We start from the raw sequence: 19082 nt of genomic DNA on the forward strand, positions 1-19082 counted from the left end.
AACAAAAAAAATTGATAAAATAGATGAAATTCCTCACAGAATCATTTGATCGAACAAATGGTATGCATAGATAGGTGACAAAGGTGAAAAGAACTGAAACGGCAAAGGACTTGAAAATGAGCAAATATCTCATTCAATTTGGGATCGGAAACTCAGCAATAGGACTTATTAACAAAATCTATCAGCGTCATGTCGTAGGGAAGATTCTTCTCTTCGAGCGGCCGCAAGACTCAGAAATCAACAAACCTTTCTAAGCTCTCTCTCTCTCTCTCTGATTGAGTGGTAGCAGTGGGAGAAGCATACAGTCACCGCGTTTGAAGGAGGAGGATCGGAGGGAAGTGGAGGAGGAGGCTGTGCGTGCCACCAACATCCACACAGGTGCCCCACCTGTCGAGGCAACTTCGTTCCCCATCACTGTTCTTGTTCTTTTTGTAACTAGGGTGAGGGTGAAACGAAAATAACATAGGTACACGGCGAACGGCATTCTATGCATCCGCCGCGTCCAATATTTGTTAAAAAGTACATTCTTGGCATCTTTTTCATCCTGCGTGACACACGGGACGAGCCATCGAACATGTCCTTATATTGGACGAACCTTAGCAAGATCACTCATGCGAAGGGTAAAAAGGTACTAAAAAGTCTGGCATTTGAGATTGTAGATACCGGACAGGTTTTGCAAATTGTGGGACATTTCAGGAAACCTGTCATTTTTCTGTACAGTAGTCATTTTCCAAAAAGAGAGCCTGTGATTGAGATCAACATTAGGGTGCGGGAGTTTATTTCTCAAGGCAAGCATTAACCACAACCGATTCATGTCTATGACAAAAAAACACGGGAAGGGAAGCAGCAGGCATTTTTGTTGAATCAGCACCAAAAGTGCACTGAGGTGAAAGTGGCAAGTTTCAATATTGCGACGGCAAAATACACAAAAGCACTCAAGCATCAAGATGCAAGAAATAAAAAGCCTAAATGGGAGCCGATTTATATAGCTTTATGTGCAAATGATGCATACCTTATCTAGCAATTTAAATTACACATATTTAGCGTATAAGGAACAGTATCTCTAATGCCATCAACGATGGAATCAGCCTTACTATTCACAAACATGACATGAAAAAGAGCATGTGATGTAAGTCTGGCCCTGCCACCACCATAAATACAGGAACCATTTAGATTGCTATCATTGAGGGCCAAAAAACACACACAGCCTGCATATCCTCCACCCTATCAAGCTTTACATGCAAAATCTTATTTTTAAAAAGCGATGACCTTTCCAAGTACAGGCAATCGTATTTCCGAGGTTGGTGCGGCCGTTCTGCATCTCATCCTCAATCTTATGAACTTGAATGTTGCAAGAATATCTCAAGCATTCCAAGAGAACAGAAATTGCTACTCATTGTTGCTTCTAATATCTTTGATATACATTTTGCTGGTATTTTTTTCCTCCCTTCAAGCGACAAATGCAATATGAATCTATAATTGCTCCTTCAAACCAATGGATATGAGTTTGTGCCCATCGGGTCTTCAAAAGCTTTATTAGCTGAATCTGCAAATGGCATATTTTTCTCTGATGAGATCTGTATATTGTCAATCATCTCTTTAGCCTCCTTGTCGATTTTCTCCTGCATTAGTTCGTCATACCTCAAGAAGCTAGGCTGATTAGTTGAGGAAAGAAGTCTTGCCCACATCCGGTCTGTCACACAAACTTTGTTTTGTGTATCAGTTACGTGCTGCAATGCCAGTGGAAATGAAATCACCACGCCATATGGAAACAGTCTACTCATCGGGTTTCAGAATAGACAATTGTCATAAAAATGAGACTTTCTCAAATTCAGAATAGAGAAAATCAATCAACTTGATTTGCATAGATAGCCTATGTTCCACTCTGCCCCAAAAGAAATAGGCAGCCTGACCAAGAACATGTATGGTCAAAAGAAAGAAGCAAAACTACCGTAAACATGCAAGAAATAAAATGTGCACACCAAAAGTTGGGAAAAAAGAAAGTGTAATTTTCTTTTCTTACTATTTCTTTAAGGGCATGTTTTCTTGGCTCTTTGAGGTCATGAGCTCCCACATTGTGACTCTGACTCATTTTGTGAGAATGAATCATATTTGATTGATTCTCATAGACCCCCATATCCTCATCTTTGCAATGTCATGAAAAAATGGGGCCTGTGATTCTGATTTTTAGGGGTTCACCTTAATTTTACTTTTTTTTATTTATAACCCAAAGAAACCGCACCCGGCACGAAGACCTGGTCCTGCTGGCTCATCCTGCCATATCTATGGTCGTCATGCTGGTGGCATAAAACTCCAAAGCTAGGACCCCACCCCCAGGGCCTATGCTGGGCATCGGCTTGCACAAAGGGGAGATGCCTATCGGAATCGAAACCTTAAATTACAAACTACAGTCTTCTAAATCGAGCAAATCATAAATAAAACAAAATCATACACCCCAAGACAATAGCTTTTAGAAATGCTCAAATTTTAAAAGACAAAGCACCATATAGTTGATTCACACACTGTTCGGTCGCAAAAAATTACCACTTTCAAGATAAATGTTCCAAACTAAACTTGGAGATGGATCCCCTTGTTAAACTCCAATTGTAACCAAAACCCTATGCTTCATCAGTGTGTCTTACTAATACTTCTAATAGCCAGTTAAATTAAACATATGTAAAAATATGTAATCTGACACTGAAAACATTCCCTTCATTTCTTCTTTTCCATGTTCAGCTGTTATTCATCATTTTTAACATTAAAAAACTATTTGAATTTCACTGTCATTCTGCCATGCCATATGCCAGAATAATACCTGGTCCCCATGTCTGAAATTATCATCCAACACTCAGAACTTCAAAATCTTGCAACAAGAGGAAAAGAAATAGCTCAATAGCTAAACAAGTAAACATCCATGTGAATTGGAAAACGCTATGAACTTAGGATGCCTAGCACATCTCTGCGGCCCTCACCAGCCACTAACAACATTAAAATGTTCTCAACAAGTGGAGAAACTTTCTTCTGAAAATCAGCAATTAAATCTTCCATATTAAGAGCATCAAAACCTGCTCCTTAGGTGTTCCCTGAGAGTAGTGACACTCTAAGGGCATGTTTGATGGCTTGTCCATGAAATTACGGAAACGGAACAAACAGAACATTGTTCTGTTCATTCTGTAACAACTGTTCCAAGTCCAATGTTTGTTTCGACCGTTCCCCCCATCTGTGTTCCAATGTCCAACGTTTGTTACGTCACACAAAGAAAATCAAAAATCAAAAAGGGGAAGAAGAAGAAGAATACCCTAATAAAGACTTTAATCAAGAAGAAGAAGAAGATCAAAGAAAATAAAAAAGGGGGAGAGACCCTAATCAAATCTAACCTAATCAAAAAGGGAGAGAGGCCCTAATCGGATTTTAATCGGAACTAACCTAATCAATGAAAATCCTAAATAATGAAAATCAAGAAGTAGAAAAATGAAGAGCGAAGAAGAAGAAGGGGGAGAGACAGAGAGAGAAGAACTAAGAAGGGGAAGAAAAACGAAAAGAAGAAGAATGAAGAAGAAAAATGAAGAAAAACGAAGAAGAAGAAAGGAGAGAGAATCGTGCCCGGTCGTCGGTGGCCTCGCTGGTCGCCGGTTGCCTCGCCCGGCTTGCACAGGAGAGAGAGAGAGAGAGAGAGAGAGAGTCGGGGGGACCCCTTCCCCTCTACTTTTTTTTTCCGTAACAACCCACCCACCCCGTTCTCCGCGTCCAGTTCTTTTTGTAACAGGGGAGGGGTGTAATGAAAATTACATGCTTTTTGGACGCGCGGAACGCATCCGTCACGTCCAACGTTTGTTGGAATCTCTGTTCCCAGCGAGATTTCCGTCTGAATCCCGCTGGGAATGGCGCATCAAACATACCCTAAGGTTACATAAGGTAGGCCATGCTTAAGCTTTTAGCACCCTAATTGTTAAATTCAGAGGCTTATGGAAACAAGAGCCACAAATCTACTTCCAACAGGAGTACTAGTTTTGCATATTATACACTTCCCTAAGCCATTGACCATGGCCAACTAAAAGGGGCATCAAACATAGAAATGAACACGTGCATGCCAGGACATGCCACCATTTTTTGTATATGCATTACAATGGCAGTTATTCCTTGGACAAGGTTTGCTGGTTCAATATAAGATTACGTTGCAAGTGTTGTTAACTTGCCAAAGGTAAAGAAAAGCTGTGCCCTGTCATGCACCATGCAACCAACTGCACTGGCATGCCTCTGGACTAGACTCAGTTTTTGTAGCTGTAGGTGTTCCTACAATTTCCCATGGTAAAATATGGACTACATTTTCAGAATAAAAATTCGCTTTTTCTTTTCTTCTGGCTAATTCTTTGTTAGGTATCTGCAGACACCAAAATGTGCTTTTTCATCAGTCTAGTGACTCTAGTTAGTAGAAGACTTAAGTACTTTAAGTAAAGGATGTGGTTCTTATCGACTCAGAGTCTCTACATGGACCATTGTTGATGACAGCAACAAGCAACCTGCTTACTATTCAGAAGATGACAAGAATCAAAAAAGTTATCATGATCAGCCCTCTGCAAGCACTTCAATTGGGACTTGCAAACCTATCATAACCTAAACATATTAACTCCTGACCTGCATCCTTAAAAATGCCAAAGAGAGCTAGAAACAGCCAAAACTGATACGATTTGAAAATGCTCTAAGAAGAATATAAACACTAATACAAATAAAATAAACTACTATTTTCTTCTTCTATTATACTGGATTTTAGCATGGAATCCCTTATTAATCTTGTCTCATTGTTATCACACTATTCCTCATAATTTCCAAGTGCCATATATGCATTCCCTAATCTGTATTACATGTTCACTCTTTCACTCTCATCCCAGGAGAGGAATCCAGTAAAATCTCCAGCTCATGTGTAGACACTTGCACAGGAACTTGAAAATTCCATTCAACAGAACTACTTTAATCAACAATTAACATGCAAAAAATATGTTACCCATTCAGTACATTAAAAGATCTGAAAACACTAAAAAATGGCTAACCAGCCTAATTTAGAATCTAAGAATATTGGCATTTAGGAGCACTGTTGAATGAGAACAGAGAAGAAGAAAAACTCACAGCTATAGGAATATAAGCATGTCTACTATTTACAGGTCCAACAGTGAAGCCTGTATAGCCAGCCATGGCACCATGAACTGCACCATGTGCAAGAAGTGTGCAATAGACATTGTCGGATGCATTGCTTGGAATGGCACGTATCATATATGTTGGGTCTACAAGAATCAGTTCACACGATATCAGCAGAAAGAATGATCATAAGATCTACGGGACATCAATCTTTAGTCATTCAGGATATGCAAAGACTTAAAAGACCAAAACTATATTTACTAAAGGAAACACATAAGAACATTCTTTTAATAAACCAATAAATATCGAACTTAACCTACAATACTACTTTAATCTGGGGTTCATATTTAGATGCAGGCATCGGGTCAGGCCAGGCTAAGTACAGGTCATGTCATAAAACCCCTCAGTATCTATGGGGTGGGTCAGAGTCACTGATAGTCAGACCTGAGTCTCATGCGGCTCAGGCTAGCCCAGGTCTTTTTAAGCTAAGACCCAGGAACCAGGGCAAAATATGTATTACGGTGCCCAGGCATCATTGAAAAATATTTCTTATCATTATGATTGTACAAGCAAAAATTGGGAAATGCTGTTGTGCCTGTCTGATTAGCAGGCAAGCTGGACCGGTCCCAAGTTTAATTGGGTTTCGGGATGCACCTGCAGCTCGCCATTGCACATCCCAGACTGGGCACTCATATGGCCCATTGGCACTGGCCTGATGTCCACCTTATTAACACCCCGTATAAACCAAAAGAATTGTCAAAATAAATAGGTAAATTCCTAAAAGCAGCATTGTGGATATATGTATTATACATGACACCTATGTCACATGGGTGCGGGTGCGGGTGCGGGTGCGGGGATTCGGCACTTCCAAAAAACCCGGGTGCGGGGGTGCGGCAGGGGCAAAAATGTAAAATATATATAAGGGGGGTCCGGGGGTTCCCCCCAGCGCGGGTCCCGCTGCGTGGTCAGTGGGCGGGGTCCAGGGGGGCCGCCCCTGGAGGGGGTTATAGGGGGGCACCCCCCCCCCCCAAAGAACTTTTTTTTAAATTCCGCAGCCCATTTCATAGGGCAAATTTTAAAAAAAAATCTAAAAAAAATGGACCGAAATGACCCGCACCCGCGTCAAGTCGACAAGGGTGCGGCACCCTGCTAGCCGAATCCCTGTTACATAGCATGACACATTTTTATTATTGAACTCTTTCATAATGATGAAGATTTCCTTGTCCTTTGTGATAGTAATCATCATAAACTTGTAACCTGGTGGATTTCTTGCACCTAATGTATTTCACCTTTAGTAGAAAAATAATGGACAGAAATTCTTAAAATTTCATACTGCCACGTGAATGGCTCCAAACTTGTCAAAGATTGTCAAGTTCACAATAGTTGCATCAACGGTGCCAACAATCTTGTAACTGATGCAAGAGGCCAAAAACAAATTAAGACTGTGCTGGTAGTCCACACCATAGAAGAGGAGATCCATTACCTATGTACTTGAAATTTATTGTCATTTTGCGCTCCTTAGTAAAATGATCCTACAAAAATTGCCCACAAGCCTCAGAAAAATGACAGGAATATATGGCAACAGTGCAGCATAATTCTGAAAAAATGAATGGAGAATAACATGGAAATAGATAGTCTGATACAAAGCTCCGATGGTACCTTGATCTTTTGACTGATCCACAAACCAACATCAAGGAGTAGCCGATTTCCAGAAGCATCTTTTTCATTGATCGAATGCAAGCTTTCAGCAACAAGCGCCTGTCCTGCACCTTCTGCGACTACAATGACCATATGTCCATTCTCTTTAAGGCGTTGCTCGATAAATTCAAATAGTCCACCTTCTCCATCCAAATAAAATGGCGACTCTGGGATCAGGCAGCAGTCCTGTCTAATTAATCGAGATTACTATCAAGAAAATCCCTTTTAGTTAATCGAGTTTACTATCAAGAAAATCCCTTTTAAGTGACATAAGAATAAAAAACAAGATGACCATCAACGAGCTCAAAAACAAAGGATAGTTGAAAGATATACTCAAAACAATCAATCTGCATTCTGTAACTAGGAAAAAGTAAAAAAGGAATTTTTTATGTAGCATATTAAATAACTCATTAACTCCGCCTGTGTAGTTATACACTGCCGGTCCCAAGCCCGGATAAAGGAGGAGGGTTGCGGTAGGCCTGTGACAGCCAGCATAAAAACTGTCATATCCTATGAAAATGAACCAATATGAGAATTTCGTTGGGGCGTTCCCTACTGAGCGACGCGCTGTACTCTTTAGGCCCGGAGGCAGTGATAAATGTGCAAGGGTTGCTAGGTCGTCGCCCAGAAGCGACGCGTCACACCGGCGCCCGGGTGTGGTGTCAAATAGGCAAGGGTTCCCTCACTTTGTTGGACGGGTGGGGGTAAAGAAGTTAGTCCAAGACCATAAAATTAGGTTAGCCACTTGGAACATAGGGTCTTTAACTGGTAAGTTGGTAGAGTTAGTAGATGTTATGTGTAGGAGAAAGATTGATATTTTATGTCTTCAAGAGACCAAATGGGTAGGTGAGAAAGCTAAAGTGATAGAACCTTGGGGATATAAGATTTGGTATACAGGAATAAATAGGAATAGGAATGGAGTAGGGATTGTTATGAGTCGTCAGTTTATAGATAATGTAGTTGAGGTCCGTAGGAAGGGTGATAGAATTTTACTTATTAAATTAGTATTAGGTACGGATATTATTAATATTATTAGTGTTTATGCACCTCAAGTAGGTTTAGATGATTCCATTAAGCATCAATTTTGGGAAGATTTAGATGGAGTAGTACAAGAGACATCTTATGGAGAAAAGCTTTTCATCGGCGGTGACCTTAATGGACATGTAGGCATTAGTAGGGATGGATTTGAGAATATCCATGGAGGCTATGGTATAGGAGAAAGAAATGAAAGTGGAGAAAGGATTTTAGATTTTTGTTTGTCCTATGATATGATCTTAGCAAACACTTGGTTTAGGAAGAGGGAGTCTCACCTAGTAACATTTAAAAGTGGGGTTAATACGAGTCAGATAGATTTTTTCCTACTTAGAAAGAGAGATAGGGGTTGTTGCATCGATTGTAAGGTTATACCAGGAGAAAGTGTAGCTACACAACATAGAGTCTTAATTTTAGATCTTAGAATTAGACAATGCCGCAAAAGGGATAGACATAGGATAGATCCTAGAATTAAGTGGTGGGCACTGAAAGGAGCTAAACAAGGAATGTTTGTAGAGCAGGTAGTTAAGGAAGTTGATTGGTGTCTCGAGGAGGATTCAGAATCAATGTGGAATAAGATAGCGGGTGGTATGAGAAAAGTAGCTAAGGAGGTATTGGGTGAGGTCTAAAGGCGGTGCACCACTAGGTAAGGATACATCATGGTGGAACGAGGATGTCAAATTAGCTATTAAGGTTAAAAGAGAGTGTTATAGAAATCTAAGTAAGAGTCGTGATAATGAGAATTTGGAGAAGTATATGATAGCAAAGAAGGAAGCTAAAAAAGTTGTTCGAAACGCGAGGGCTAAGGTATATAAGGAGGTTTATGACAAGTTGGATACCAAAGAAGGCGAGAAGGATATTTATAGGCTTGCAAAGATGAGAGATAGGAAATCGAAAGATTTGGGTATGGTTAGATGTATCAAAGATGAAACGCAAAGGGTTTTAGTCAAAGATGAGGAGATTAAGGAGAGATGGAAAGATTATTTTGATAAGCTATTTAATGATAGTCATGCTCAAGATCTTGGAGACTTCTCCATTCCTTTTCATGAGATAAATCGTGACTTCATGCGCAAGATTCAAAAGAAAGAAATTGCAGAGGCTTTGAAGAAAATGAAATCAAGAAGGGCAGTTGGCCCAGATGGTATACCTAACGAGGCTTGGAAATGCTTGGGAGAGAAAGGTTTAGAATGGTTGACAAATCTTTTTAACTTGATTTGGCGAACAAATAAGATGCCTAATGAGTGGAGGAAGAGTACTTTGGTGCCTTTATATAAGAATAAGGGTGATATACAAGATTGCACAAACTATCGTGGTATAAAACTCATGAGTCATACTATGAAACTTTGGGAGAGGGTGATTGAGTCTAGGTTGAGGAAGGTTGTCATGATATCGGAGAATCAATTTGGTTTTATGCCTGGAAGATCAACTATGGAAGCTATACATCTTCTTAGACAACTTATTGAAAGATATAGAGAGAGGAACAAAGATTTGCATATGGTTTTTATTGATTTAGAGAAGGCATACGATAGAGTACCTAGGGACGTTCTCTGGTGGACAATGATGAAGAAAGGTGTTTCTCTCAAGTACATTAGTATAATTAAAGATATGTATGAAGGAGTAGTAACCAATGTCCGCACTTGTGGAGGGGTGACAACCAATTTTCCGATAACGGTTGGGTTACATCAAGGATCTGCTTTAAGCCCTTTCCTATTTGCGATAGTGATGGATGAGCTTACGAGATCAATTCAAGAAAATGTACCGTGGTGTATGTTGTTTGCTGATGATATTGTTTTGATTGATGAGTCTAGAGCTGGGGTTAATGCTAAGTTAGAATTATGGAGACAGACATTGGAAGCTAGAGGTTTTAAGTTGAGTAAGAGTAAGACTGAATATATGGAATGTCGGTTTAGTAAGCAACGAAGTAGTGATGGGAGTATAGTGAAGCTTGGTGAGCAAGATATACCGGTGAATGATTATTTCAAATATTTGGGATCCATCATTCAAAAGTATGGAGAAATTGATGGAGATGTAAATCATAGGATAAAGGTTGGGTGGATGAAATGGAAAAGTGCTACTGGAGTGCTGTGCGATCGTAGAATGCCATTGCGGTTGAAGGGAAAGTTTTATAGGACGACTATTAGACCCGCTTTACTATATGGTACGGAATGTTGGGCTGCCAAGAGACATCATATTCAAAAAATGAGTGTAGCTGAGATGCGGATGCTTAGATGGATGTGTGGAAATACAATAAAAGATAAGATTCGGAACGAAGAGATACGTAAGAAGGTAGGTGTTGCACCCATTGAAAATAAGATGCGAGAGAATCGTTTACGGTGGTTTGGACATATTCGGCGAAGGCCTAATGATGCTCCAGTTAGAAGGTTGGAGAAATGGGAAAATATATTAGTTAAAAGAGGTCGGGGTAGGCCTAGGAAGACTTGGATGGAGATGATAGGAAAGGATATGAATGCTTTGAACCTCACCGAGGACATGGCGTTGGATAGAAATGATTGGAGGAAAAGGATTCATGTGGAAGACCCAAAATGAATTTCTTTTTTGGTTCATATCGCTGACCCCAATTGTTTTGGATGAAGGCGTAGTTGTTGTTGTTTTGTTGTATATTAAATAACTCATTCTTTCAACTCATTATTAAGGTCAGGGATTAAAACAAAATATTTTGCTTTGGGCAATTGAAGGAATTATAGTACATGAAATAGACAGTCAGTCTGTTGCAATCTGCAACAGCAAGCAGCTCATCAAAAATACTAACTTGGACTAGTTTATAGCAACCAATGGTGAAGCTTACAATGTCATACATAAATGCCTTGGCTTTGCTGTCAGTAATATTTTTTCCACCCATTGACTAATGTGGTACATGCTAAATATCTGCTTTCCACTTTTCGATGTGAGTGATGGTGAACAAAGGATATGATATGAATCATCACATTATTGTCAGTTTCAAATTCTCAACTCACTGACCTTGATAACTTCTTTGGACATTTCACGTCCATTATCATCTGACAAAATAAAGCAATTCGCAAGTGTGTTTCTCATAGTGGAAATGCACATATTCATTTCCTACAAAGAGATACTGAACTTCAGTTGTAATCCAACTACATCATTGAGCATTTGGAGCAAATAATTATATGTTCAATTCATTTCCTCAAATGACCAACAACACCTCACTCTGTACCCGTAAATCATTTCAGCACAGGCGCATATATTGGTAAATAAGTTTTTTTTAATTCATCGATATTTTCCAGACCTGGACAAAGAAGAAAACATGAACTAGTAAAAAGGTGCCAATCCATGTCGACACAACTGATATTTCACAAGAATTTAAACCCAGAGGAAATTTTCCCAAAATGTTTAACAGGAAACTTAAGCAGTTACAGAAAAGTTCTATACAACCAAAAAAAATTTAAGTGGCATGTGTTTGTTATGATTTTGTTTATATTATGAGTAAGCTTGAACTGAGGTGCAGGGTTGACCGACCGACCAACCTAAGGAACAGATGGAGCAACTATAACGCTTTAACCTTTCCTATTTTTCCTAATGTTACACGAACAGAAGTTATCAAATTGGTGTATGAATATTCATTAAAAGGTCAGCCAGATGGGACTGCCATGGAATCACCACTCCTGAAATTATGAACTCGCTATCAAATTCAAAAGGATAAATCAGACTACAAATACTTGACAGTGTTAAGCATGAATAGAGTTAATAGCAGGGTAAGCTCTTACAACATCTCGGCTTGCCAAAGTAGCAAACATGGCAATAAATCCTGCATGCAAAAAGAAAGTATAGAGTTAAAAGAAATCTAATTTCAACATAAAAACTTTCAATGATTAATACTAATTTATATTTAGCGCTTTATCTGAATCAGGCTGACATATTGAGAGAAACAAGGTTAACTCAGTACTGTCAGCAATCTGTTCAAATTTGTTGGAAATGATTTCCTCATGCACAGGAAAATTACATTGATAAGTTACCATGTAATAAGGATTTTCTTACACACCACTATAACGACCCATCAGCTTCACGATACCAACACCATTCTCAGCACTTTCAGCTTCCACGTGTGCTGCATTGATGGCCCTTTGAGCTTCTTCGACAGCAGTATCAAAACCAAATGACTTGTCTATGACCTAAAAGCAAGCAGGATATAGATCTCAAAGCTCCTGGCTAATTGGCCACTATAAAATCAACCATTAATCAAAACAAAAGTGCATTCTAGCAAATTTATAATCTGTTATGAAGTAACAGAGAACATATGAAACGAATAATCATCATTAGCCAAGCTCTATAGCAGACCATCTAATGAACCTACATTAAATTAAAAAATGGTAGAAAGCTCCCATGATATGTTTTAGGAAATGAATTCTATCTGAAAAAATATATATGGATGCAACTCACTGTAGTGTTGTGCATTTTATGTCTATGATAGGGAAAAAACTTACTGCAATATCATTGTCAATAGTCTTAGGGATGCCTGCAACTGCCACTTTGAGACGACGTCGTTCAATTTCCTGCACATGATTCTCCCATATCAGATTCAGCATGGTGGAATATGTGTCAATGATAGGCATAAACATAAAATATCTGTTTTCAAGGATAAACATGACCTCAAAAATAACAGCTGCCCCTCTCTGAGTCCCATCCCCGCCAATTATGTACACCTGGAAGCAAGCAAAAAAGATAGAGATAAAAAAAGAACAAGCCAAACTAGTAGAAAGTGTTTATGAAACATAGGTAAGTATTCATTAACTAATTGTGCTAACCTGATTGATCCCCCGGTCGTGAATGCTGTCAACTATCTTAGAGGTGTCATGGCCACCACGCGAAGTGCCAAGGATGGTACCACCACGTTTATGAATATCATTGACAACCTTTGGTGTCAAAGGGATCGTGTTTCTGGAATAGAAGCCTCTGTATCCACCCTGCAGGAATTCCAAGTAAAACATCATGAAACAGCAATCAGGGTTTGCACAAGTTTAGAACTATGTGCAAACTGCATTCTACCAAAAGATAAAAGGACACTCTGTGTCACATCAAATGGGTTTTTCCCCTTTCTTTCATAGGGAATCTACATTGAGATCATAATCCCAATCACAGGTGCTCAAGATAATGGTTCAAACAGTTGTTTTAATTATGGTATTTGATAAAGACCATAACTTTCCACATAAGCACTCTCTTAAAAGAAATCTGAATTATACTTATCAGAATACCGCCTGAAAACACTAATAGAATAATCACCATGGAGCATGATTTATATAATATGCAACCATCTTGAGTTTTATTAATGACAATATGTATGAGAAAGGGCCACAAATTTTTTTCTTCTTGTATGTGCCAGCAAATCTATGTCACATTGATACAATGCGGGAGCAGGACACGATGTGGATACGCTTGATATGGGATGATAATTTTCAAAAGTTAGGACACAGGGACACAGCTGTACACACATAGATGTATGTATGTATAAAAAGAAAAAGAAATAGAAACTTACTATATTTAGGAACATCAAACAATGAAACTAGGTTGAAACTGAAATGTGATGTAATGATGACAAATTTTAGAAGAAAAAGAACTCAGGTGAATACAAAATAAGTAAATAAGATCATAAAAGGAAATAGATAAAGTTAATGACACCATGTTGACTGTGCTTGAAAGTGGTTTGACCATGTCCATGAAGTGTCGTGTCGTGTCAACATGGGATATACATGCTAAGTGTTCATGTGACATAGCAGCAAATTCAGGTGGTGGAATCATTGATTATTTGATAAATAAAAGAACCCTAAACTTTTGAAAAAAAATTTGTTAGATCTTCTGTTTAATCATCAATTCCATATGTCTTTCTAGCATGCCAGATACAAGCCGAAGCAACACCATGGGCAAGGTAAGGGGGAGAGTGTCTATGAACTCGATTCGAAAAGATGAGGGAGTTAAGGTGTTATGGTAGTCGAAGGAACTTATTATGGATGAGATGACGGAAGAGGGCAACATGGCTTACAAATTACTGCCAGTAGCAGTAAATTTTTCATTATTCATTTGATGCGTGCAAATGTTCTCGGTTTTTTCTTAAGACTAATGTTATCCTAGTCTCACATTTAGTATGAGATCAGTCAGCTATTAGAGAGAAGGTAGAAATGGGACAGCCATGGCCCAGTCAAATCAGACTGTCCATTTAAACCCAGCCCAGGCATGGCCATGGTTCAAGAGTCCAAGGTAGGCCCCCCAAATGGACTAGTCCATAAGCAGCAGGCAAGGGCACCTCAAATCGACAGAGCACGAGCACCCAGTCAGGTGCCCACCCCTGCCAAAGTCAAAACTTATGATCTTCCATAAAAACTTAAAACATGCAAAATCATATGTGATTGCACAAGACAAAGTGAAATCAACCAAATGAACACACCTCAATCCCAAGGACGTTATTCACCCCATACATGTAGTTCAAGCCACATACAATTTCACGTATAACGGTATTGATTCCAGGACATAGCCCACCACATGTCACGATGCAAGCACATACTTTATCTGGCTCGAAATAAACCTGACCAGTATCAAACAGAAGTGAATAATATAATTTGTGGTAGACAAGCCATGGAGGGGCATCTCCACTACCTTTTCTCGAGGCCCAGTGCGCCGAAAGTGTACACCCTTTGGGTCATTTTTCTGAACTACAATCTATGAAACCAAGAAAAAAATCATACAATATTCATATTTAAGCATGAAAACTTAAAAATTACAAATGGCAACTGATGCAAATGAAACACAGACCGTTTTGGCTACCACGTCATCTGCATTGACAAAGCTTTGCCTAGAATAGATCAATTCCATCTTTTAGTGATGAAAAAAGGAAATTGTTCAATTCCTTTTGGAATTAAGCATTCAGAAACAAAAGTAATACCATAAGTGCTGAAACAAAAATAAGAGTAAGGTATACTCACTTAACAATGGCATAAGCAGGACTCTTTTGCAAGGGGCTTGGGTAGGCCTGCAAATAAAGAAGAGAAAATAAAAGGCAAAAAGATTTCAAATTCGCAAAAGCAGAATAACGGAATAAGACCACTAGGAAAGACAGTCTTGGACCCAGAGAACCACATTGCATGTCTCTCACCTTTAATCGCAAATTCCTAAAGAACAAGAATAAAGTAAGAAGAACAACGTTAAAAAAAATCTTATAACTCGAAAAAACAGTGTCGACTTTGAAAATATAATTTACTTCCAATAAAATGTTTATAAGTAAAATGACTATATGAAGATATTAACAACAATCATCCAGAACAAAAAGAAAAAAACTGAGAATGCCGGCTTTCATGGGGACAGAAGTCCTAAAAGATGGATGTCTATAACATGTAAATTACACTATCAACCTATCTTTCCACCTAGAGAGAAAAGTGGGAGTTAATGGTTTTTAACTAAATGAAGCAGGCAAAATATCCAAGATATCCATAACCCTTTCACTTGCAAGTTCTCAAAGTAGAACAGGCTCTGATAGAGAAAATTCCAGGAGAATGCTATATGCTATTGCCTCAAATCAGAAGAAACAAATCCCACCTTTGCAAAACATAGAAGAAATAAACAAGCACAAAAAACCGAAAAGACTGTAGGCCATCAAAATAGGTCTTAAGTTATTAAAAGGCTAGACTTGGGGGGAACGAGGGGTTTGAGGAAGACACATGAGCTGCCACTACATCCAACAGGCATAATCCCACAGTCAACTAGATTTTTCAAACTTTCCAAACTATTTATTATAGGTCAGAACCACAATATATTATCCAGCATGACCCAGCAGTACTTGAACTCTTTAGTTTAATGATTCTATCACAGTGTGCTAGGCTCTCGTTACCCAGCCAACCCTGGCCCTTGTAACCCTTGTGATTGTGACGTACATAAGGTTAAAACAAACATCACAGGATGGATCGATTTATTTTGTGTTTTGGGTGTCTACATATCCTCTCCTTCAAAGGTGAAATCATCATAATTTATACTAAAGAACCACAATGTAAAACTCATAATTTAAACTAAAGAACCACACTGTAACTTCCCAAGGTAAAAGATCAGCTGGACGAGACAAAGTTGAGGGTGCTGAAACTTTAGAGAAAACCTACATACAGTGGAACATGTAACAAGCTCCTCAGTTGCAGAGAGAAAGCTGCACTTTTTGCTCTGTGAGTGGGATAGAATCTATAAATCCTCAAAAGTGAAAAGAGAGAAAAAAAGACACAACCGAGCATCTTTTTAATTATATCTCATAAAAGCCTATCTCCAAAATTCTCCTCCGTTCAAAAATGCTCAACATCTAACATACAAATCCTCAGGCTATGGCAGTTGATTGAAATCCCACAGATCGCCTTAGAGAATAATAATTTGAAGTTCTGGTTAATGAGGGAGGCAGCTAGGCGTTAGCCTGTGTAATTATGAAAATGCAGCAGACTAGATGACAAATTCACCTTTCACCTCTTGGTAAAATCATTGTGACAACGATCATAGCAGCAGCGAAAAAAATCTTTATCTTCCTCAACTCCCTAAATACGATCAATCAGAAAGAGCTTCCATGAGTGCAAAAGCACCAAAATAAGCACAAACCGCAACTTTTCATCAATGACATGTTCATATGCTCGTTCATTAAAAGACTTACAGGGAAATTGCTTCCACCAACAATGTATGCAAAATTGAACTCCTTATAACCGCTTAGAATAAAGTATTCTTCATTTGGAATCGCATAAAAATGAAACAGTCGCCAATCAAACTTATAAATCATGAAAAATATACAACTCCATCGATGATGATCAGATGGCGATGAGAATCGTTAGAGACAAAGTGTCCTTCCAGAATTAACCAAAAGCAAACAAACATCGATCAATCTTATAACTCTCGTAAATGCACAAATTCTCCACAGAGATGGCCGGATTTATTAATCGCCGCATTCCTTCGTTCCCAAAACAGACAAAACCTCTAGTTAACGATCCAAACCCCTAGATCGAGAAACGAAATCACGACACAGAAGGAAGAAAACAACAAATATCAAAAAGAAAATAAAAAAGCAAATTACCTGTAATTCCGGCAGATAATCGGTCAAGTGAGGAACGTCTTCGAGAACGAAACCTCCCTCTCCCTTCTCGACCTTCTTCACGTGCGCAACGAGATCGCCTCTTCTCCTCCGGATCGACGCCGACGCCGAGTAGCCCACGCCGGAAACCCTAACTCTCGAGTTGAAGGAGCAAGAGGAAGGGGGTTTCTTCGTCCTATGAAATTCTGCACGGAACGGCGGATGGAGGGAGAAGGAGAGGGGCTCCCGGGAGAGAGAGGAAGGAGCGGCGGCCTCCATGATCAGAGGGAAGGGGGAACTTCCTACGAATTCGGAATCCTGGGATTTGGGTGGGAAAATCGGGTGCAGTTTTATAGGTGGCCGTGCGACAGAAATTTCGCGTCCAGCGTCTTTGCATCGATCACGCATCTAGACTCCGAGTAATGATTCCGTGAGCGTCACGATTATTTTAACCGTCCGATCAAATGATGTGAACGGTTGCTGATATAGACGCTTTCTTGTGGATCTCAGGTAGGGGGTTGCAGACGGACCCGACCGGAACAGATTGGTCCGAAACCGCATCAGGATGCAAAGTAATGGATCCAATGAAATAGAATTGAATCTGGATAAAACTTCTATCTGATGAGCCCGGAGGGAAACAAGTCTTTTATGTGCAAAAGGTATAAATGAATTGAATTTGATCTGGATCCAAGCATAGATTCAAAAGAAAATTTGTGATCAGACCCCGAAGCATGAACGCATGCTCGATCCGATTACGTGCTCGGATCTTTAGTTTGTAAGACTTTGCATGTTTGGTCCACATTGGCTGGCCTTCGTTTGATAAAAACCCTTGCGGTCCCTCATGCCCAACTTTTCTTAGTTTTCTTGTCATTCTTATTGTAATCCATACCATCTTGTTGATGGGAAACAACGGGATTCGATCCTAAGCCTTCAGCTAAATTCATGTGGGAGATTGAAAAAAAAATCATATTTCTAGTAGCTTTTGACCAACTATTGGCAAAAAAAATTAAATTAAAAATAACAAACTGTTTTTTATAATTTAAAAAATATAGATATTTGTCACTATGGGCATGCATAGTTTTTTTTGATAAGCAAGCTAGGGTTAGGCATATCCCCACCAGTTATACAAAGTACCATTGGGTTTTGAACTTACAACGACCCAACACAAGGTAACGGACACTAACAGCTCCTACCAAATCGTTCGTAGGCCTGCATAGTTTCTTGTAGGGATGCAAACAATATTGGTTCAGATCATATGTGACCAATACCATATCCAACTAATTGGGTGTTGGCCAACGTGTTTGAATTCAGGTTTGAATTAGGATGGTGAAAATCTCATACCAGATCGGCTTTTGTACATGTAAATGGATTCAGAAATCTATCAAATACAAATATTTGTCTGATTCATTAGCAAAAAATCAAAACCATTTCCTCATCCAATTATAATCAGATATGGTTTTGGCTTAAGAAATGTAACTAAACATAATTGAATTTGGTCGGATATCAGATAAAATTCATTGACCATTTGGCATCCCTAGTTTTCCCAATTCATAGGGTTCGTAAATGATAAATATGGGTCCAGTCCATGGTAAGCTGGATATGGAGACAGGTACCTCACCCGAGATGGCCAAGATTCCAACATTTATGCAGCCCAAAGCCTGAATAACTATCAAGTTTAACCTGGTTTGAGTAGCAAACAGTCCTGGGTTGACTAAACCTAGCCTGACAAGACCCAGGTCAAACCTGAACACAACAAGGGTTGGATCGGGTTTTCGGTAAGTCAGGGACTGGGTCACTTCTGTTGAGCCCTAACAGGCCCTAGTAGGGTCAGCCCAATGTCTTGTGTAGTTATGAAGACTGAGTGTAATATCACGTGTTTTCGTACTTTGTCATTTTCAGATTTTTTTAAAATTTGGTTAAGTTTGGAAGAAAAATAGTTTGAACCTCGATATTCGACTGATGCTTTTGAGTCTGAGCTTGACCCAGGTTTCATCAACTAGGTCTAAACAAGCCACTTAAAACATGAGAAAAAGTTTAATTTTTGACTTATAAATTCAAGCAAAATTTAAGTTATTTTTAGGCAAAATTCAGAATTTGATATTCATGTAATATGTCGTTGGATGCGTCTCAAAATATTGAGCACAACAATATATTGATTTTTTGA

The 19082-nt window shown here is 39.1% G+C and overlaps 1 protein-coding gene across 2 annotated transcripts; it reads right to left on the minus strand.

Moving 5' to 3' along the window:
- Positions 1 to 957: 957 nt before the first annotated feature.
- Positions 958 to 17283, minus strand: LOC149821629 (ATP-dependent 6-phosphofructokinase 6-like). 2 transcript variants are annotated; one of them, XM_089981626.1, is made up of 14 exons: positions 16922 to 17275; positions 14814 to 14860; positions 14644 to 14683; positions 14488 to 14550; positions 14279 to 14416; positions 12645 to 12803; positions 12489 to 12542; positions 12324 to 12392; positions 11882 to 12011; positions 11607 to 11647; positions 6793 to 7017; positions 6617 to 6665; positions 5125 to 5279; positions 958 to 1730 (listed from the first exon to the last, which is right to left on the minus strand). In XM_089981626.1, the coding sequence occupies exons 1-14, from the start codon at positions 17195 to 17197 to the stop codon at positions 1488 to 1490; spliced, it is 1689 nt and encodes a 562-aa protein (XP_089837752.1). In that variant the 5' UTR covers positions 17198 to 17275; the 3' UTR covers positions 958 to 1487. The 2 variants fall into 2 exon arrangements, with proteins under 2 accessions (XP_089837752.1, XP_089837753.1); XM_089981627.1 differs by having other exon boundaries at positions 1508 to 1693; positions 16922 to 17283.
- Positions 17284 to 19082: the final 1799 nt, after the last annotated feature.

Source organism: Nuphar pumila, chromosome 11, assembly GCF_984573655.1.
Source record: "Nuphar pumila chromosome 11, dmNupPumi1.hap1.1, whole genome shotgun sequence".
NCBI lineage: Eukaryota > Viridiplantae > Streptophyta > Magnoliopsida > Nymphaeales > Nymphaeaceae > Nuphar > Nuphar pumila.